Genomic DNA, 19,047 nt, shown 5'->3' on the forward strand with positions numbered 1-19,047 from the left:
TACCCGGCCAGATTCTCCACCATTTGGCGGCTCGCATTCTGTGCAGCTTGTTCGGAAACCGGGTTCCTGGGCTCCCCACTCAGCGCATTGTCTCTTATTCTCCTGTCTCTTGGGGGAACAAGGCTCAGCTGGGAGGTCGCAGCCCACCCCGGGAGCATCCTTAATGTCTAGCGCGTAGGGTGCCAGAGCAAATCTCAGCTCTTTCACGCCAGGGAGGGAGGAGGGATGTTTGGAGGTCGGGACGGCCCCCCAAAACCGCCCACAGAAAGTGCATGGATTGAGTTGGCAAGAAGGAGGCACTCCCGGGCGCAGCAACTCACGCCTGTAATCCCATCTCTTTGGGAGGCCGAGGCAGGTGGATCACGAGGTCAGGAGTTCAAGACCAGCCTGGCCAACATAGTGAAACCCCGTCTCTACTAAAAACACAAGAATTAGCCCGGCACAGTGGCACGCAGCTGTAGTCCCAGCTACTCAGGAGGCTGAGGCAGGAGAATCGCTGGAACCGGGGAGGCGGAGGTTGTGGTGAGCCAAGATCCTCCCACTGCACTCCAGCCTGGGCAACAGAGAGACTTCACCTCAAAAAAAGGAAAAATAAAAAAAGGAGGCACTACAGCGGATTGGATTCAAGTTAGACAGTCAGTGGGACTTCCGTGAGGGAGAAGCAGCATAGACAATAGAGAAGGGTGTATTAGAGACCCAGCCCCGACTGAGCGGACGAAATAGGTACAGAGGAGCAGAGACTGAAACGCAGAACGCTTGTTTGTTCAGCTCTGGTCGACAGTGTTCTTGGTCCAGCCTGGTCCTTGTGCTCCTGGGTCCAACCCAGTCACAGCCTGGGGAGGGGCTGGGGAAGACGATCTCAGGGGCTGGAGTTAGGGGAGAAGAAACGTGGGGTAGAAGTGCCAATGTACAGACAGGCAAACCGAAGCCGGGGAGGTGACCAGCAGTGCCTGAGGTCACCCAACGAACTGGGCACTCTGCTGGCCCCCTGGCTGTAGGCCGGTGTCCTGGGACCTGGGCCAGGCTTCTGCCTTGCGTCACCGCCGCCGGCGCCCATAGCTGTAGGGGTCCTGGGGCTCGCGGCTGGACTTCCCTGAGGGCTCCTTGGCAGAGGCAGAGTGAATCCAGTGTATGATCTCCAGCAGGCGGTGAGTCCGGCGTACACCCAGGGACCAGACATGCTCACGGTGCTGGAGGGCGTCCTGGTGCTGGCCCCGCCTGGAGAGGGAGTGTGGGAAAAAACGGGGTTCAAACCGAATCGAGAGATGGGGCGTGGTGGAGGTGGGCACCTAGCACTCCGAGACCAGCGGGGCACGCTTACAGATCACCTGCCCATTCCACAGAGGAGGAAAACCATGGCCGGGAGGGTGTGCGAGCCCTTTACCGTCTCCCTCCTGCCCTGTCCGACTGCCACCGGCCTTTCTCACCTGGCCGCAGAATCCGGGTCCCCTTGGGCAAAGAAGGCGAGGAGCAACAGCAGGAGGAGGATGTGGGCAGTCATCGTGGGCAAGGCGGGTCAGGATCTGTACTCTGGAGTTGCAGCCACCCCACCCCGCTCCCGTGCCGGCTGATCGTCTGTGCAGCTCTAGAGCAAGGAAACTGGGCTGGTCCCCACTTCTCAGGCGGGGAATAGAGGCCAAAAATCTGAGAAGAGACAGTCCCACGCCAGAGGGGCAGGATTTGAACCCAGGTCCCTGCCTCCCACACTGTAGCTCCGGGGCCCTCACGGGGTGTGCCGGTCATACCAGAGCTGTCTATGCCCCGGGAGGCCTGTGGAGACTTGCTGCCTTTAAAGCCTGGGAAATAGGGTGGGGCCGATGACACCCGCAGGTAGCTAAGCAGCTGGCTTCCACGAAAATGGGTGAGGGCGGCGAATCGCTAGCTCCACGTGTAGATGCAACCTCACTCTCACCCCATCGGGAAGCCGTTTAGTAGACAGTAGACCCTGGAACCTCAGGGGGCAGGCAATGCAGGGCAAGCGCAGATGCCGCCCCCGGATGGTGTGGAGCAGGGGAGACCCCCAGTGCCCTCTGGAGAGGCAAGGCCGAGGGCTGCAGTTGCACTGAAGCAGGTGTAGCCAGGGCTGTCAACGTGGAGGGGGTCCTGGGTCAACCAGGTCGTGTGCAGTGTCGTGGGGGACCCAGGACCCCGTGGCCAGCCCCCAAGAGTGAAGGGTGGGCACAGACACCATGGCTGCCGCAGAGAGGCCTTGTCTTCGCCTCTGGAGGATGGGCAGGCCCGCCCACCTTACAGCTGCCACTCCCAACTCCCCCATCCTAAGCCCCAAGCCATTCTAGGGCAGGAAGCAGGGCCACACAGCTCGGAAGAATTGTCCTCCCCAGCAGACACCTCCAACCCACGAAGTGTCCCTGGCTGCTGAGGGCAGAGCACAGTCAGCCCTAGCTGGCTTCGGAGGGTCCCGAACAGGAACAATGTGAACGCTGCGGGGAGGTGGGCAGGCTGTTCTGGGAAGCTTGAGGGGCAGCTGTGCTGGAAAGCCACCCCCATTCCCTGCCAGGCAGGAGGCTCCGGGACTCCGCAGGGGGCGGGGGTGCAGCCCCAGGAGGAGGATGAAAGAGTTGGATGAAGACCCTGAGAGAGAGCTGTGGAGGGCAGGGACCCCAAGAGGGGACCAAGGAAGGGGAGCAAGAGGCCTAGATATGGGGGAGGGGAAAACGCAGATCCACAGAACAGCAGCCAGCGGCAGGCGCCAAGGCCGGTCCCCCACTGCTCAGGCTGGCACCTCAGCACCTGCAAACGGAACCCCAACCCACTTTGCCCCCAGGAAGCAGAGCCAGACCCCAGCTGAGGATTTATTGGAGTAAATGCAACCATATAAAAACATAAGTTATGAAAAACACAGTCACAATGTACCCTCCCCATCCCCCCGGCCCAGGCCCCTAAAACCCTCTTCTTCGGGAGAGGAAAGGGGAGCCCCCAAACCGCCTAGGAACGCTCAGCCCCTGGGCCCGTGCAGGGCGGGGAGAGCCAGGCCTCAGCGCATCCGGTAGTCGGTGGAGCAGGACAGCTCGCACAGCTGGCCCTTGAAGTCCAAGTCGATGGTGAAGTCCAGGTCCCGCTGTGGGAGAGGGGGCGTGAAGGCGGAACCCCGTCAGGAGGTGGCGGCAGGGGCTGCAGACGGGACCCGTGACGACGCGCCCTCCCCGAGACCCAGCTGGACTCCGGCTTCCTGCCCATCTCCATGCTGCAGACCCCAACTGCTGGTCCCGCCCGAGCAGCTGACCTGACCCTGACAAGCGACAGCTCCACACGGACACCCTCAAGCCCACCAGGCTCACTCGACACAGAGCCCGGCTGCTGTCCCTTGCCTTTGGGTTTCCCCATCAAGACGATTCCCATCAGCAATGGACTGATTCCTTCTTTCACAAAAAAGAAAACCTTTCCCGAGCCCACTTCCTCCTCAGGCAAACGCTATGGTGAAACAAAATGGTCCAGCCTGCTGTCTCCACTCTACTCCCAGCCTTCCTGGAGACCCCCCACGCCCTCCAGCACGTGAAGACGACTTGTTGCCGACGGTCCGGAGGCCGCCTCCTCCCTCTCCGGTGTCTTTCCCAGCTAGCACCACGGTCCCTTGGGGGCCGCATGAGTCTTTGTAGGGGGCAGTCGTGTGGATGTAGGAGGTTTACCTCCCCCTCCGTCCCTACCCACCAGATGCCAGGAGCACCCCTTCTCCCAAGTGACAACCACAAGTGTCTACAGATGGTGACAAACGTTCTCTGTGGGGGCAGTGAACCCACTCAGTTGAGAATTGCTGCTGTCACGGGCTCAGGAGCGTCCTGGGGTCCACACTCTGTGACTGCCCTGAGTGCCACCTGGCCTCGCACCCAGGGGCCGGGACCCACACTTCTAGCCCAGACCGCTCCCCGAGACTCCAGGTTCCAGGCCTTCCGTCCTCCGGCCTGCTCAGACATGCCACACTGGACCTCTGCCTAGACCCACTCTCCTGGAAGCCCCCGCAGCTCCCCCACAAAGCCCCCTGGTCTTAGGTGATGGCAGCTCCTGCCAGGTGCTCAAGAGGGAAAAGAAAGGGGATCAGAAAACAAACCAAGAAGCTGCCTTCTTCCTCGGGCCTCACGCTGGGCGAGGAAACCCCGTGCACTCTGCTGGGGTCTGCCTCTTGCCCTGAAGCCCACCCAGGCCAACACCTGTCTGCCCTGCTCCCAGCCTGAGAGGCCACCTCAACTGGCGGCTCCGTTATCACTGATCCCCTTGTCTAGAGTGGAAGCACCAGGAGGGCAAGGGTTTGGCCTGGGTCCCCAGGCCCAGCTTCCAGGAAATGATCAAGAAATCCTGCTGTGTAGACAGGCATTGGGCTGAGGGGCTCAGGGACCTGGGAACAGGCAGAGGCACCCGCTCCCCCACCCCCATCTGCCCCCCGCTGCCCCCATCCCCGCCCGGGAGCCTCACGTTGTTCTTGGCGTTGGGCCGCATGCCGATGGTGCCGAAGATCTCCTCACCCGTCTTCACGGTCAGGTAATCCTCCATGTAGAACACCGTCTGTTTCCAGTGCGTGTACGGGGACTCCGGGCCTGCGGGCGCCGCCAGGTCAGCCAGCCTCAGCCTGCGGGCCCCACCCCAGCCTTGGCCTCCCGTTCCCTCTGCTGGAACGCCCACCCCCATGACAGCTGACGGGAGTGCTGTTCGTGAGTCACTTCCCGTCACTGAGGTTTGGAGACGGGGACTGTGTCAGCCTTCTGTGGACGGGGAAACTGAGGCCCAAGGCCACGTGACAGCTACATGGCAGAGTTTGTGCTGGAACACGCGTGTCCGCATGGCGCTCTGCCCGTTTCTGTCCCCCGCTCCCCTACGTGGGTGCCCCTGGCTCGGGGACGGCCCCGGCCCTGCCCGCCCCGCCTCACTGGTGGAGAAGCCGGTCCTCTTGTGGCAGCGCGTGAACTCGATGTTGAAGTAGGCCACCAGGGCGTGCACGTAGTCATTCCGCTTCACTTGCAGGCAGAACGGGGAAGTGAAGGTCAGGTCTTCCACCTTGACAGTGTAGATGTCCACCTCCTGCAGGACAGCAGGCAGCCAGCTCTGGGATGTGTCCCCAGCCCGCGTCACGCCCTCCTCCCTCCCTCGGCTCCCCGAGGGACTGTCACCCCGCTGTCCCCTTCCTGCTGGCCCTCCCGCACAGGCGCCCAGCCTTGGCTCCTCATTCATTCCTCCTCCTGCCTGTCTGGCTCCCAACAAACCGCTGGGTTCAAGCCTGGATTCCTTGCTCCCTTCTCTCCCACACCCAAGCCTGGTACTCTACCCTACCTCTGTCCAGAGCCCCCTCAGCCCTGACCCCACCGCCAGACCTCCTGGAATGCAGGTCCCCAACTCTGCCCTCTCCCCAACCCCTTGACAAGTCCACCAAGGTGGTGACTTCAAATGGCAGCCCAAACGCCGACCTCAAACCCTGCGCCGCCAGCTCCCTGGCTCTCGGAGGGTGGCCCCAGTGGGGTCCCTGCCCCTCCGGTCGCCTCTCCTTCCCCGCTTAACAGCTCCCTCCTCCCCGACAGGAACCCCCAGCCAGCCACCCAGCTTCACCCAGCTCGACAAATACTCGCTGTCGCCAGGTCTCAGAAGTAAAAAAAGTAAAGAAGAAAACCCTGTGGCCCAGGCTGGAGTGGTGACGCGATCACAGCTCACTGAGGCCCAAGCGATCCTCCCGCCCAGCCTCCCGAGCAGCTGAGACCACAGGCGCATCTCAGAGCCTGCCCGCACCCCCCACCGGCTCCTCTGCAGTGGCCCGTGTGCGTGTTCACTTGCTCACCGCCCTGGCGTCCTGCCTTCCCGTGCACAGGTCTCCCGTGCACAGGTCTCATCGGGCTATAGCTGCCGGCTTCGGAGAAGGCAGGGCCAGCCTGCCTCGCCGCTGGATGCCAAGTGCCAAGCCTGGCTCTCCCACAGGAGCGCTCACCAAGATATTTAAAGGACAAAGTGGCTTTTCCAGGCCTCTAGCACCCCTCTGGCTGGCAGGTCAGGCTCTGAGACCTCAGGCCGACACTCTGGGCCCCAAAGCCCTGCGCCAGGGCCAGGTGATGGCCTCTCTTTGGTTTCAATGTAGGCGGCACCTGGCATGCCCACCCCCTCACCTTTATGAGGCAGGCGTTGGTGACCAGCTGTTTTGGGTCCACCACGTCCACTAGGGGCTCCTTGATGGCCACATCTTTGATGCAAGACATGTCGAAGCCATATACATTCTCCCACCCTGGGGAGGCAGGCAGGGAGTGGGGTGAGCCCGCAGCAGCCCACCCGCGGCCCCACCCGCCAGCTCCCGGGCGCGCACTCACAGTGGATCTTGTAGTCTTTGTATTGCCGGTCCTCGATGGCCGTCACATACAGCGTAGCTCGGTCTGGGAAGATGAGGCCGTCGGGCGCCTGTAGAGGGGCAGGGTGAGGGTGGGGCCTGGCAACACTGCCCCTAGTTTTGCCTTGAGACATGGCCTCCTGCCCTGGTCTCAGCCACCTTCGTGATGCAGCTGCACTCACCCCCACACCCCCTGGTCTATTTCCCACACGGCCAGCCGCCAGACGACTCTCAGGCACATCTCAGGCAGCTCCTGTCCCTCGGAGGCTCTGGGGACCCTCAGCCCCTCCCTGGCTGCTCTGAGAGGAAAGGCAAGGTCACACCATCTCCCTGCCACCGTCTAGATCCAGGGCCTGTCACACCTGGCTCCGGCCGTGGCCTCCAACACCTGGCAGCCAGCCCCCACAACAGTCCCGACTGTGGGAAAAATCGAGCATGGTTTTCGTCTTCTGCCTGGACCCCAGCCCACGCGAGCTGCGCCCGTCCCGCCGCGGGCCTCACCAGCCACTTGTCTCGTGCGTAGAGCACGGTGTTGAGCATGGACTCATAGAAGAGGCAGTAGCCCATCCACTCGCTGATGATGATGTCCACCTTCTCCACCGGGAGCTCCACCTCCTCCACCTTCCCCTTGATGATGGTCACCACTGCAGGCGGACAAGGGTGGCCACGTCAGTCCCCAGGAGGCCTGCCCCTTACACATCCCCGGGGGGTTGAGCCTGGGTACCCCGCTGGGTTCAGAGAACTTAGTGAGCGGAAACCACAAACCATCTTTTATCTTTTAAAAAAAAAAAAAAAAAGTCTTTCTGTCGCCCAGGCTGTAGTGCAGTGGCACCATCTCGGTTCACGGCATCCTTCACTGCCCGGGTTCAAGAGACTCCCCTGCCTCAGCCTCCTGAGTAGCTGGTACTACAGGCATGCGCCACCACACCCGGCTAATTTTTTTTGTATTTTTCTGTAGAGACGGGATTTTACCATGTTGGCCAGGATGGCCTCGAACTCCTGACCTTGTGATCTGCCCACCTCAGCCTCCCAAAGTGCTGGGATTACAGGCTTGAGCCACCACACCTAGCCTAACTCTGTTTTAAAATTCACACCTCGCTCTGGACATTTTTGAGGCAGGAGCAGAAATTTTATGTGAGCTGGGTATCAGGCAATGTTACAATTTTGTATTCAACTGGGTGGTCTTGAGATAATAAGTAACAGCGTGGTTATGTTCTCAAAACACCATCATCTATTAGGTGAGATGCTCGCAGACGCATTTACCAGGAAAATGACATCACAGAGGGAACTGGTTTCAAATGGATTTGTGCGACCATTATGAGAATCTCTTTTTAAAAGTCACTTAAGGATGATGCCGGTGGCTCTCGCCTACAATCCCAGCACTTTGGAAGGCCAAGGTGGATGGATCACCTGAGGTTGGAGTTCAAGACCAGCCTGGCCAAAATGGTGAAGCCCTCTCTCTACGAAAAAAACACACAAAAATTTAACCAGGTGTGGTGGCAGGTGCCTGTAATCCCAGCTGCTCCAGGACTGAGGCAGGATAATCACCCGAACCGGAGAGGCAGAGGTTGCAGTGAGCTGAAATCACACCACTGAACTCTAGCCTGGGCAATAAGAATGAAATTCCATCTAAAACAAAACAAAACAAACAAAACAAAACAAACAAACAAAAAAGGAAAGAAAAGGCAGAGCAGGAAATAAAGAAATTAAGAGAAAAAGGAATGAAGTACTGATACACGCTAATACATGAATGAAAAAGCAGAAACTCCATTTCAAAAAAAACATCACTTCAGTTCCTAAAGGGAAATCTACCACATTCCCGAGTTCCCTGACCCCCACCAACCTAGCTGCGGGGACTTAAAGGCAATTTGACAAGACCTACCAAACTTACTAACTCATATTTCACTCAAGACTGGTCTCAAACTCCTGGGCTCTGCGGGTCCTCCAGCCTCAACCTCCCGAAGTGCAGGGGTGAGAGGCATGAGCCACCATGCTCGGCCACTAAGTAACCTTTTGACCCAAGCAGTCACCTTTTATAAACTGACCTCACAAATATACTAGTTTGTGTATGAAATGACATGATGTGCAGGGGATGAAAGTCTCAGAGCAGGCTGGGCACAGCGGCTCACGCCCAACACTTTAGAAGGCCAAGGTGTGAGGATCGCTTGAGCCCAGAGGTTCACCTGGGCGACATGGTGAAACTCCACCTCTATTTTAAAAAAAAAAGTTAGCCGGGTGTGGTGGCGTGTGCCTGTAGTCCCAGTAACTCAGAAGGCTGAGGCGGGAGGATGACCCGAGTTCAGGACAGGGAGGTTGCAGTGAGCAGTGACTGCACCACCATATTCCAGCCTCGGCCCCTCCCCCCAGAAAAGGAAAAGAAAATCTCAGAGCAGCTTAAACACCCATCAACAGACAACTGGTTTAAAAGGCTGGGAGATGGGCTGCTGCGGGGGCTCATGCCTATAATCCCAGCACTGTGGGAGGCAGAGGCAGGTGAATCACTTGAGGTCAGGAGATCAGGACTAGCCTGGCCAACATGGAGAAACCCGGTCTCTATTAAAAATGCAAAATTAGCCAGGTGTGGTGGTGCGTGCCTATAATCCCAGCTACTTGGGAGGGGAATCACTTGAACCCGGGAGGTGGAGGTTGCAGTGAGCCGAGATCGCGCCATTGCACTCCAGCCTAGACAACAAGAGTAGGCCGGGCGCGGTGGCTCAAGCCTGTAATCCCAGCACTTTGGGAGGCCGAGGCGGGTGGATCACAAGGTCGAGAGATCGAGACCAACCTGGTCAACATGGTGAAACCCCGTCTCTACTAAAAATACAAAAAATTAGCTGGGCATGGTGGTGCGTGCCTATAATCCCAGCTACTCAGGAGGCTGAGGCAGGAGAATTGCCTGAGCCCAGGAGGCAGAGGTTGCGGTGAGCCGAGATCGCGCCATTGCACTCCAGCCTGGGTAACAAGAGCGAAATTCCGTCTCAAAAAAAAACAAAAACAAAAACAAAAAAACAGACAACAAGAGTAAAACTCTGTCTCAGAAAAAAAAAAAAAAAAGGCTGAGGCTATACCTATGATGGTGGTCGTGGAAGAGTGGATGTCTCAACATCCTGGAAAGCAGGTGAAAGAAGCCAAGGGCACGAACCTGGTAGGAAACGCTACAGGCGTGAAAATTATGCACGTAAATGTAAACGTATTTACTTAAGTATGTGCTTGTAGGTCCAGACTTCTCTGAAGTTAGTGTTGGTTAAACTCAGAGGAGGGCGGCTGGGAAACAGGGGCTGCTTCTCACTGTGGGCCCTGAGCAACCAACCACGTGACTCTATGACTCATTCGAGAAACTAGAGAGCGCTTCTTGCCCTAATTTTACGACTGAGGCGCTAAGCTTGCGACTTTGACACTCTGATCCTCAGGCTGCCGGCAGCCCAGAAGCCCATGGGAGAGGAGCCACTGAATCTGTGGCCATCCATAGACCCCAGTGCTCCTCGTAGAGCCCTGGGGAAGCGGGCATCACCCTCCTCCACTCCCGAAAACCCATCCTCTTTCTGGGCTCACCGTGGTCTAACTTGTTGGCTTTGACGATCTTCACGGCATAATCAGAGATACTGGAACACTCGATCTGAGGGCCCAGGAAGAAGGGCAGGTGAGACCCTCTCAGTCCCATTGCCCAGCCCCCACCCCCACCCCCTCCATCCAATCCCTCATCCCCAATGCGCCCCCTTCCCTTCCCCAGGCCCGGCCCCCTCTGGACGCCCTGGAGACTCACCCCGATGACCTTGCGGGCCCCAGCCTTGGCGGCGAACATGCAGAGGATACCCGTGCCCGAACCCACGTCCAGCACCACTTTGTCCTTGAAGAGGTGCCGATTGTGAAACATGGAGTTGCGATAGGTGAGGGTGCGCACCTCATCCTTCAGCATCTCCTGGAGAAGAACGGCACAGAGACGCCGTGAGGGCCCTGAGTCCCCAGCTGGAGGACACGGTGTCCTCACAGCTCGGAGGGCCAGAGCTTGGCCCTCTCGCTTCCTGCCATGCACCTCAGTTTCCCTTTTTTACTTAATCATGTATTTATTTTTATTTATTTATACTTTGAGACGAAGTCTCGCTCCATTGCCCAGGCTGGAGTGCAATGCTGCGATCTCGGCTCACCGCAACCCCCGCCTCCTGGGTTCAACCAATCCTTCTGCCTCAGCCTCCTGGGTAGCTGGGATTATAGGCATGTGCCACCATGCCCAGCTAATTTTTGTGTTTTTAGTAGAGACGGGTTTCAACATGCTGACCCGGCTGGTCTCGAACTCCTGACCTCAGGTGATCCACCCGCCTGGGCCTTCCAAAGTTCTGAGATAACAGGCATGGGCCACTGTGCCCAGCTGGTTTCCTCTAATTCGATTAGGGCCGGACATGGTGGCTCAGGACTTGGTGCCTGTAATCCCAGCACTTCGGGAGGCCAAGGCGGGCGGATCACATGGTCAGGAGTTCAAGACCATCCTGGCCAATATGGTGAAACCTGGTCTCTACTAAAAATATAAATATTAGCCAGGCATGGCGGTAGGCGCCTGTAGTCCCAGGTACTCGGGAGGCTGAGGCAGGAAAATCACTTCAACCCAGGAGGCAGATTGGCCACTGCATTCCAGTCTGGGTGACAGAGCGAGACTCCGTCTCAAAAATAAATAGGCAGGGCGCAGTGGCTCTCGCCTGTAGTCAGGAGTTCGAGACCAGTCTGGCCAACATGGAGAAACCCCTCCTCTACTAAAAATACAAAATTAGCTCGGCATGATGGCGGGTGCCTGTAATCCCAGCTACTGGGGAGGCTGAGGCAGGAGAATCGCTTCAACTCAGTAGGTCAAGTTTGCAGTGAGCCAAGGTCAAGTCACTGGACTCCAATGTGGGTGACACAGTGAGACTCCATCTCAAAACAACAACAACAAAAAAAAAAACCCATAAATAAATAAATAGAAATCAGATTAGATGGACTAAACTCCCATCTTAGCCAGACTTGACCACTGCTACCTAAGAACCAGTGAACGCTGGATTTAAAAGTCTTCAGGCCGGGGGCGGCGGCTCACACCTGTAACCCCAGCACTTCAGGAGGCCAAAGCAGGAGGATCACGTGACCCCAAGAGTTTCAGACCAGCCTGGGCAACAAGGAAAGAGTATCTCTACAGAAAAATAAGAAAATCAGCTGGGCGTGGTGGCACACCACTGTGGTCACAGCTACTCCGGAGGCTGAGGTGGGGGCATCACCTTAGGTGGGACGTCAAGGCTGCAGCGTGCTGTGATTGCAGTAATGTGCACTCGACCGTGGGTGACAGAGCGAGACTCTGTCTCTAAAAATTAAAAAATGGTGGCCGGGTGTGGTGGCTCACGCCTGTAATCCAAACACTTTGGAGGCCAAGGCGGGCGGATCACCTGAGTTTGGGAGTTCAAGAACAGCCTGACCAACATGGTGAAACCCCGCCTTAAAAAAAAAAAAAAAATTAAAATGGCAATTTTATGCATATTTTGCCACAATTTTATGAAGAAGGCCTCGGGAGAAAAGAAAATTCCTTAGAATGCCACCCCAGCTGCGTTCTGGGGTCTCCGTGTCTTCAGTCAGATCTCAAGGGTGCAGAAGCTGTCAGGCGGGGAGCAGCTGGGGCGCAGTCCTACCGCCGGTCACTAGAGGGCGGCAGAGACCAGCGGGCCCTGCCTGACCTCTGGCTAAGGCCCCAGGCAGGCATGCGCGTTCCCACCCCAGCCTTCAGCGCGGGGCCCCTGCAGAGCTTCAGGCTCACCTCGGTCTCCAAGGCAACGGCTTGGAGAGGCGACCCTGGGGGGTGCGCAGCAGAGGGGCAGAGGGGTGGCCTGCTGCCAGGGAAGCAGAGCGCATGCCTAGGGAAACAGGATCCATGCCCACCCCCCAACCCCCTGCCCCACCATTTAACCCCCTTGAGACTGGGGCGTCGGGGACTGAAGCCACTCACCTCGTGGATGCCGAAGTGGGCATAGGAATCAAAGTAGTAATCTTTGGACGTCATGTCCTCGGCATTGGGCTTCTCGCTGCTTTCCGGCTGGCCACAGGACACCTGGGAGGGGGCCGATGGGAGCGTGGGTCAGATCTGGGGGCTCCCCACGGCCTCTTAAACCTCCAGGTCCCTATTTTTCCCTGAAGAATAGTATAGAACCCCCCAAAATCATACCATGACAACCCTACAGCCCCCCCAGGAACTCCAAAACCTAACAGCCCCATTTTCCACTTCCACGACCCCCCCCCAGAGCACCATCCAGGGGAGCACCCCAATACCTCAGCCACGCCTACCATATCTCCAGTCTCTCTGCCCCCGTCTCTAGCTCAGCCCACAGCTGGGGAGGGGAGGGGAAGGAAAACGGGGGCAGACACAGGGAAGGGCAAAGGGGGGCTGGAGGTGGAGTTAAGGAAGTAGCCATGATACCGGGGGAGGCCAGCAGGGCCGGGAACCTGGAGGGGTTGCTACTAAGTGTCTGGGGGCCTGGGGTCAACTGGTTTGAAGCAAGACGGGTATGATTAGACCTCGAGAAAGGGCCAGTGTGTGGCAAAATATACTGATGTGGAGGTCGGGGTGGGGAGGGGTCTCACAAAAGGATATTTACTTCTTCAAGAGGCGGCTGGAGGCTCATCCCATTAGCCAAGGTGGCTACAAAATTCTAGGAGAGAGTAACAGGGAGAAAGGATTAGCTACCAGGAGTGGCTGCAGGGGGCTGGGCGGCGAGACCTGGGCTCTGGCGGGAGGTAGGGTGGGTGGGTTTCCAGCAATTCTCCTTTGTGGGGAGTGGTGGCAAAGGGGGCAACTAATGAGGTGGGGTGTTTAAGAAGGGGTAGGAAAAGTGAGGGGAGAGGGAAGAAAGAGGGTCTCCGACCCCAGCTGTGGCTGGAGAGATGGTGGCCCGCCCCAACGTTGCTCCTCTCTGGCCAGGCAGCTGACCACACACCTCCCCCATCCAGGCCAGGGAAATTGGCACCGGCCACCACCAGCTGTCGCTCCCCCTCATCACATAATCTCCCCCAGATTAGGTGACACTTCCTGACACACACACCCCTATCCTAGGGTGCCATGAATAGCAGGAGGGAGGGGGGCTGGCAGGCTATGCCCACAGGGCATCTGCCACCTCTGTAAACCAGTCTCTTGTCTGAGAGGATTCCAGAAAAGAGGTGTGACCCACAGCCACTCCCCCAGAGCTAGTACCCCAGTCCCCAGCTCCTGCCTTGGGCTCAGGAGCCTCCAAACAAAACTAGCGAGAACCAATCCCCTCCCTTATAACCCTCTGCCCTGGAAGGTGGAGTCCCAGGGATGATGGGCAGCTCCTGGACCCTCTAAGAACGACAGGACTCCAGAAAGTGGCTTGGGGAGTCAGCCCGTCGCCTCCATTCAGACACCTATCCCAGGCCCTGAAGACCCCCAGGTGCGGCCAAGCCTGAGGCCACCCCAGGGGAAGGTAATTCCTCCACCCTTAGAGCCCTGGTGCCGGAGACCGCCAAGGGGGTGGGGAGTCATAGCAGTGACCCCTGGGAGCTGCATCCTGACAGCTGAGAGCTGACCTGCCCCTCCAGTCAGTGCCATAGGTAAGGGGTCGAAGGACAGAGGCCCATCAGATTACATCTCTTCCAGATGTGACCACTTTCCAAGTCTCCAAGAAGGGCCACATCACAGACCATGACCTACTAGGCTGCAAGCACCCTCCCCCCAGCTCTCCCAAGCCAGCAGGGATGCCTATAAGAAGAAAGGCACTGGGGGGTTTTCCCGCGGGGGCCTATTTCTCAATAACGCTGAAAACTACCGCCAGACAATCCTAGCCCAAGAGGGCTTGAAACGAAAGACGGAAACCTCCCCCACATGGCTGCAAGAGAACCAAACCTCACTAGAAACCTTTTCAGGCACCCAGCCTCAGGATCCCGGGGTTCAGGACCCCATGGGGGGTCCTCTCCCGCCCTCACAAAGGCCCAGGGGAGATAAAGGGCTCCAGGAGAGGATAAAGCTCTCAGCCTACGTATTTCCCACCACAACTCATTCCCAGCAGACATACCCTCCTCCCTCCCCCGCCCGGAAGAAATTTGACGGTAGGTGGGCTTCGGGACACGCCCCATGAAAAAGATGTCCCTCCCACACACCCAGAAATGGCCACAAGGGGGTGCACGGCGCCTATTAATGGGAAAATCTCCACCTAGATGCCCCACCACCACCCAGAGGGAGGTCACAGGGGCATGCCCCATCCCCCAACTCCTAAAGCCCTGGGCTAGGGTAATAATTCTGAGACAGGAAACGGGGTCGGGGGGACCCCATTCTTCGTCTTCCTCCAGTCCCTAACCCAAAACGCACAAAACCGGGGCCCCTGTCCCAACAGATGTCCCCGGAGCTCGGAAGGAGGTTGTAAAGGGCTGAGAAACACTGGCCCTCCCCAGAGACTCCCTAAATCGTGGAGGGCCCCAGATCGATCCCACCCCAAGGCATGTGCCCGCGTCCCCGGGGAGGAGAGTTGGTGGCCTCAGAGGGAGGGTCGGACCCCCTCCCCGCCCCCCCGGGCGCCCCTCCCCGGCCGGGGGCGGGGCCTTTGTCCCGCACGTGGAGCCCGCCCGGCCACCGGACTCGGCACACCCCCTCCCCACCCACCGCGCCGCGGCCACGTGGGGGCCTGGCCGGAAGCGCCCCCAGCCCTCCTCCACGTGGGAGGGGGGATGAGACCCTCCGCTAGGTCGGATGCCAAAGGCCCTTGAAAACTAGGAAACCGCCACTTAAAACGATATCCCCGGATGCGGAGCATGGGGTGACCCCGTGTGCGGCGGGCGACCTCTAACCTCCTGTCGCCGACTTAGAGCCCTTTCCCCACCACAGAGCTGTGAAACACCGACCCAAAGCCGCCCCTAGCCCAAGGCGGCGCTCCAAGCGCTCACCTCCATGATGCAGTTCGCGGCCTCGGCTGCCGCCATCTTCACCCGCACCTACTCCTCCTCCGGCCGCCAAGACCCCCCCTTTCTCCTCACTCCCCCGGGACCGCCTTATACCAGAAGGTCTAGGGCCCGCCTACCGCGACCCCGTCGGAAGATTTCATTGGTAAAGGAAGCAGCCCGTCTGAAAATACCGTCTAGCAATTGGCTAGAGAAGACGTCCATCATAGGTCAGGGGTTTGCCAACTCTGGCGCCCAGAGTCCCGCCCCCTCAAGTCGACCTGGGATGGGGAAAACTGCCCGTCTATTGCAAAAAGCGCGACTGGTGATTGGGCAAAGTCTACATCAATGCCCATCCCTTTACCCCTAGCACCGCCTCAAAGCTTCCCGGCGAGCCCCGCGCTAAAGGGGCGTCTCGAAATGCCTGTCAATCACGAGAACAACCCGCCTCCTCATCGCTCCCATTGGTTTATCGTGACGCGACGTCATGCGGCCTTTGGCCTACCCTCGCCAAGCGGCCGGCCTCAAGGAGAACACGACGATTGGCTCACGGGTAGGGAAGGAGGCGGGGTTTCAGGCACCGGCGATTGGCTCAAAGGAACTCTCACTCCTGGTCCACTAGGTGGATTTTCCCAGGCCTGGGAGAGTCTGGAGGAAAAAGGTGGCTTGTGCCCATTACCTGGGGAGAAAAAACTGAATCACTGAGAGGCCCAGAGAGAGGAAGGGCCTGTCTGGGGTCCCTAAGCAAGTGAGGAATAGGTGTCCGCCTCAACACATTAAATCCTTAAATCCTAGCCCTTGTCATAATCATTCCAAGTTTGGTTTTTGTTTTTCGTTTTTTTTTTTTGAGATGGACTCTTGCTCTGTCGCTCAGGCTGGGGTGCAGTGGCGCGATCTCGGCTCACTGCTGTTTCCGCCTCCCAGGTTCAAGCGATTCTCCTGCCTGAGCCTCCCGAGCAGCTGGGACTACAGGCGCGTGCCACCACGCCCGGCTAATTTTTGTATTTTCAGTAGAGACGGGCTTTCACTGTCTTGGCCAGGCTTGTCTTGAACTGACCTCGTGATCCACCCGCCTCGGCCTCCCAAAATGCTGGGATTAGAGGCGTGAGCCACCACACCAGGCCCATTCCCAGTTTTTAAAGCTCATTGACCCCGCTCGAGACACTTGGTTGTTGCCAAGTCCCTACCGCTGCCAGGAACTCCCACCTCTCTTTGGCCAGGTTCTCAACGTCAATTAGGGCGCAGTTTAGACATCACCTCCTCCGGGAAGCTTTCCTTGATCTGCAGAAAAGGTTCCTAGCTGAATGAAGCTGAATGCAAAGGGCCGAAAGCGTGGATCCTGCCACTGCTCTCTGCAATCCCTCTACTTCCCTCCGAGCACACCTTTCTCCAACCCCGAAATGAACTTGCTCTTTGATCTCTGGGTCTCGGCGCAGGCTGTACTCCCTGATGTGCCGCTGGCAAACGCCTGAGACTTCAAAATTTTCAATAGGTTTCGGACGCGGTGGCTCTCGCCTGTAATCCTGGCACTTTGGAAGGCCCAGGCGAGAGGATGACTTGAGAGAAGGTGTTCAAGACCAACCTGGGCAACATAGTGAAACTCCGTCTCTATTAAAAACACAAAAATTAGCAAAGAGTGGTGGCGCACGCCTCTAATCCCATCTATTGAGGAGGCTGAGGCAGGAGAATCGCTTGAATCCAGGAGGCAGAGGTTGCAGTGAGCCGAGATCATGCCATTGCGCTCCAGCCTGGGCAACAGAGTAATATTCTGTCTCATAAAATAATTATTTTTAAAAATTGAAAAACGTGGCACCGGCCGGGTGCGGTGGCTCACGCCTGTAATCCCAGCACTTTGGGAGGCCGAGGCGGGTGGATCACGAGGTCGAGAGATCGAGACCATCCTGGTCAACATGGTGAAACCCCGTCTCTACTAAAAATACAAAACATTAGCTGGGCATGGTGGCGCGTGCCTGTAATCCCAGCTATTCAGGAGGCTGAGGCAGGAAAATTGCTTGAACCCAGGAGGCAGAAGTTGCGGTGAGCCGAGATCGCGCCATAACACTCCAGCCTGGGTAACAAGAGTGAAACTCCGTCTCAAAAAAATAAAATAGGCCGGGCACGGTGGCTCAAGCCTGTAATCCCAGCACTTTGGGAGGCTGAGGCGGGTAGATCACGAGGTTGAGAGATCGAGACCATCCTGGTCAACATGGTGAAACCCCGTCTCTACTAAAAATACAAAAAATTAGCTGGGCATGGTGGCACATGCCTGTAATCCCAGCTACTCAGGAGGCTGAGGCAGGAGAATTGCCTGAACCCAGGAGGCGGAGGTTGCGGTGAGCCGAGATCGCGCCATTGCACTCCTGCCTGGGTAACAAGAGTGAAACTCCGTCTCAAAAATAAAATAAAATAAAATAGGCCGGGCGCGGTGGCTCAAGCCTGTAATCCCAGCACTTTGGGAGGCCGAGGCGGGCGGATCATGAGGTCAAGAGATCGAGACCGTCCTGGTCAACATGGTGAAACCCCGTCTCTACTAAAAATACAAAAAAAAAAAAAAAAATTAGCTGGGCATGGTGGTGCGTGCCTGTAATCCCAGCTACTCAGGAGGCTGAGGCAGGAGAATTGCCTGAACCCAAGAAGCGGAGGTTGCCGTGAGCCGAGATTGGGCCATTGCACTCCAGCCTGGGTAAAAAGAGCGAAACTCCGTCTCAAAATAAAATAAAATAAAATAAATAATAATAATTAAAAAAAGAGAGACAAAGTGACTCTGTCTTTTTTTAAATTATTTTTTATAATAATTTTTTTAAAAATGAGTCACGGCCAGGCACAGTGACTCATGTCTGTGATCCCAGCACTTCGGGAGGCCAACATGGGAGGATCACTTGAGCCCAGGAGGGGTAGACCAGCCTGGGCAACATAGTGAGACCCCATTTCTACAATTTTGTTTTTGAAATGGAGTCTTGCTCTATTGCCCATGCTGGAGTGCAGTGGCATGATCTCGGCTAACTGCAATCTCTACCTCTTGGGTTCAAGTGAGTCTGGTGCCTCAGCCTCCCCAGTAGCTGGGATTACGGGCACTCACCACCATGCCCAGCTAATTTTTGTATTTTTAGTAGAGACAGGGTTTTGCTACGTTGACCAAACTGGTCTAAAACTCCTGACCTCAAGTGATCCACCCGCATTGGCCTCCCACAAAAATTCTTTTTTTTTTTTTTTTTTGAGACGGAGTTTCGCTCTTGTTATCCAGGGTGGAGTGCAATGGCGCGATCTCGGCTCACCGCAACCTCCGCCTCCTGGGTTCAGGCAATTCTCCTGCCTCAGCCTCCTGAGTAGCTGGGATTACAGGCACACGCCACCATGCCCAGCTAATTTTTAGTATTTTTAGTAGAGACGGGGTTTCACCATGTTGACCAGGATGGTCTCGATCTCTTGACCTCGTGATCCACCAGCCTCGGCCTCCCAAAGTGCTGGGATTACAGGCTTGAGCCACCGCGCCCGGCCAAAAATTCTTTTTTTTTTTTTTTTTTTTGAGACGGAGTTTCGCTCTTGTTACCCAGGCTGGAGTGCAATGGCGCGATCTCGGCTCACCGCAACCTCCGCCTCCTGGGTTCAGGCAATTCTCCTGCCTCAGCCTCCTGAGTAGCTGGGATTATAGGCACGCACCACCATGCCCAGCTAATTTTTTGTATTTTTAGTAGAGACGGGGTTTCACCATGTTGACCATGGTTGGTCTCGATCTCTCGACCTCGTGATCCACCCGCCTCGGCCTCCCAAAGTGCTGGGATTACAGGCTTGAGCCACCGCGCCCGGCCTCAAAAATTCTTTTTTAAAAATTAGTA

The 19,047-nt window shown here is 57.1% G+C and overlaps 2 protein-coding genes across 5 annotated transcripts; both read right to left on the reverse strand.

Moving 5' to 3' along the window:
- Window positions 1-8: 8 nt before the first annotated feature.
- On the reverse strand, window positions 9-2,702 carry ADM5 (adrenomedullin 5 (putative)). Its single transcript, XM_003940474.4, is given in 3 exon segments — window positions 9-1,116; window positions 1,119-1,218; window positions 1,428-2,702. Coding segments are annotated over 3 exon segments (654 nt in total). The 5' UTR covers window positions 1,502-2,702; the 3' UTR covers window positions 9-636.
- A 98-nt stretch (window positions 2,703-2,800) lies between these two features.
- On the reverse strand, window positions 2,801-15,323 carry PRMT1 (protein arginine methyltransferase 1). 4 transcript variants are annotated; one of them, XM_003940368.4, is made up of 11 exons: window positions 15,218-15,323; window positions 12,922-12,975; window positions 12,276-12,377; window positions 10,080-10,235; window positions 9,869-9,932; window positions 6,818-6,960; window positions 6,300-6,387; window positions 6,102-6,217; window positions 4,881-5,031; window positions 4,429-4,550; window positions 2,801-3,079 (listed from the first exon to the last, which is right to left on the reverse strand). In XM_003940368.4, exons 1-11 carry the CDS (start codon window positions 15,251-15,253, stop codon window positions 2,996-2,998), a joined length of 1,116 nt encoding a protein of 371 aa, XP_003940417.1. In that variant the 5' UTR covers window positions 15,254-15,323; the 3' UTR covers window positions 2,801-2,995. The 4 variants fall into 4 exon arrangements, with proteins under 4 accessions (XP_003940417.1, XP_003940416.1, XP_074242167.1 ...); XM_003940367.4 differs by lacking the exon at window positions 12,922-12,975 and having other exon boundaries at window positions 15,218-15,322; XM_074386066.1 differs by lacking the exons at window positions 12,922-12,975; window positions 15,218-15,323 and adding an exon at window positions 12,611-12,710.
- Between the last annotated feature and the right edge of the window lie 3,724 nt (window positions 15,324-19,047).

Source organism: Saimiri boliviensis, chromosome 14, assembly GCF_048565385.1.
Source record: "Saimiri boliviensis isolate mSaiBol1 chromosome 14, mSaiBol1.pri, whole genome shotgun sequence".
NCBI classification, from domain to species: domain Eukaryota; kingdom Metazoa; phylum Chordata; class Mammalia; order Primates; family Cebidae; genus Saimiri; species Saimiri boliviensis.

Coding starts and splice junctions, on each gene's coding strand:
- PRMT1 (XM_003940368.4), bottom strand. CDS start 15,253: ATGGCGGCAGCCGAGGCCGCGAACTGCATCATGGAG. Junction 12,976..15,217: donor CCGCGAACTGCATCATGGAG/GTGAGCGCTTGG, acceptor ACTCTCTCCTAG/AATTTTGTAGCCACCTTGGC. Junction 4,551..4,880: donor GAGGACCGGCTTCTCCACCA/GTGAGGCGGGGC, acceptor CGGCGCCCGCAG/GCCCGGAGTCCCCGTACACG.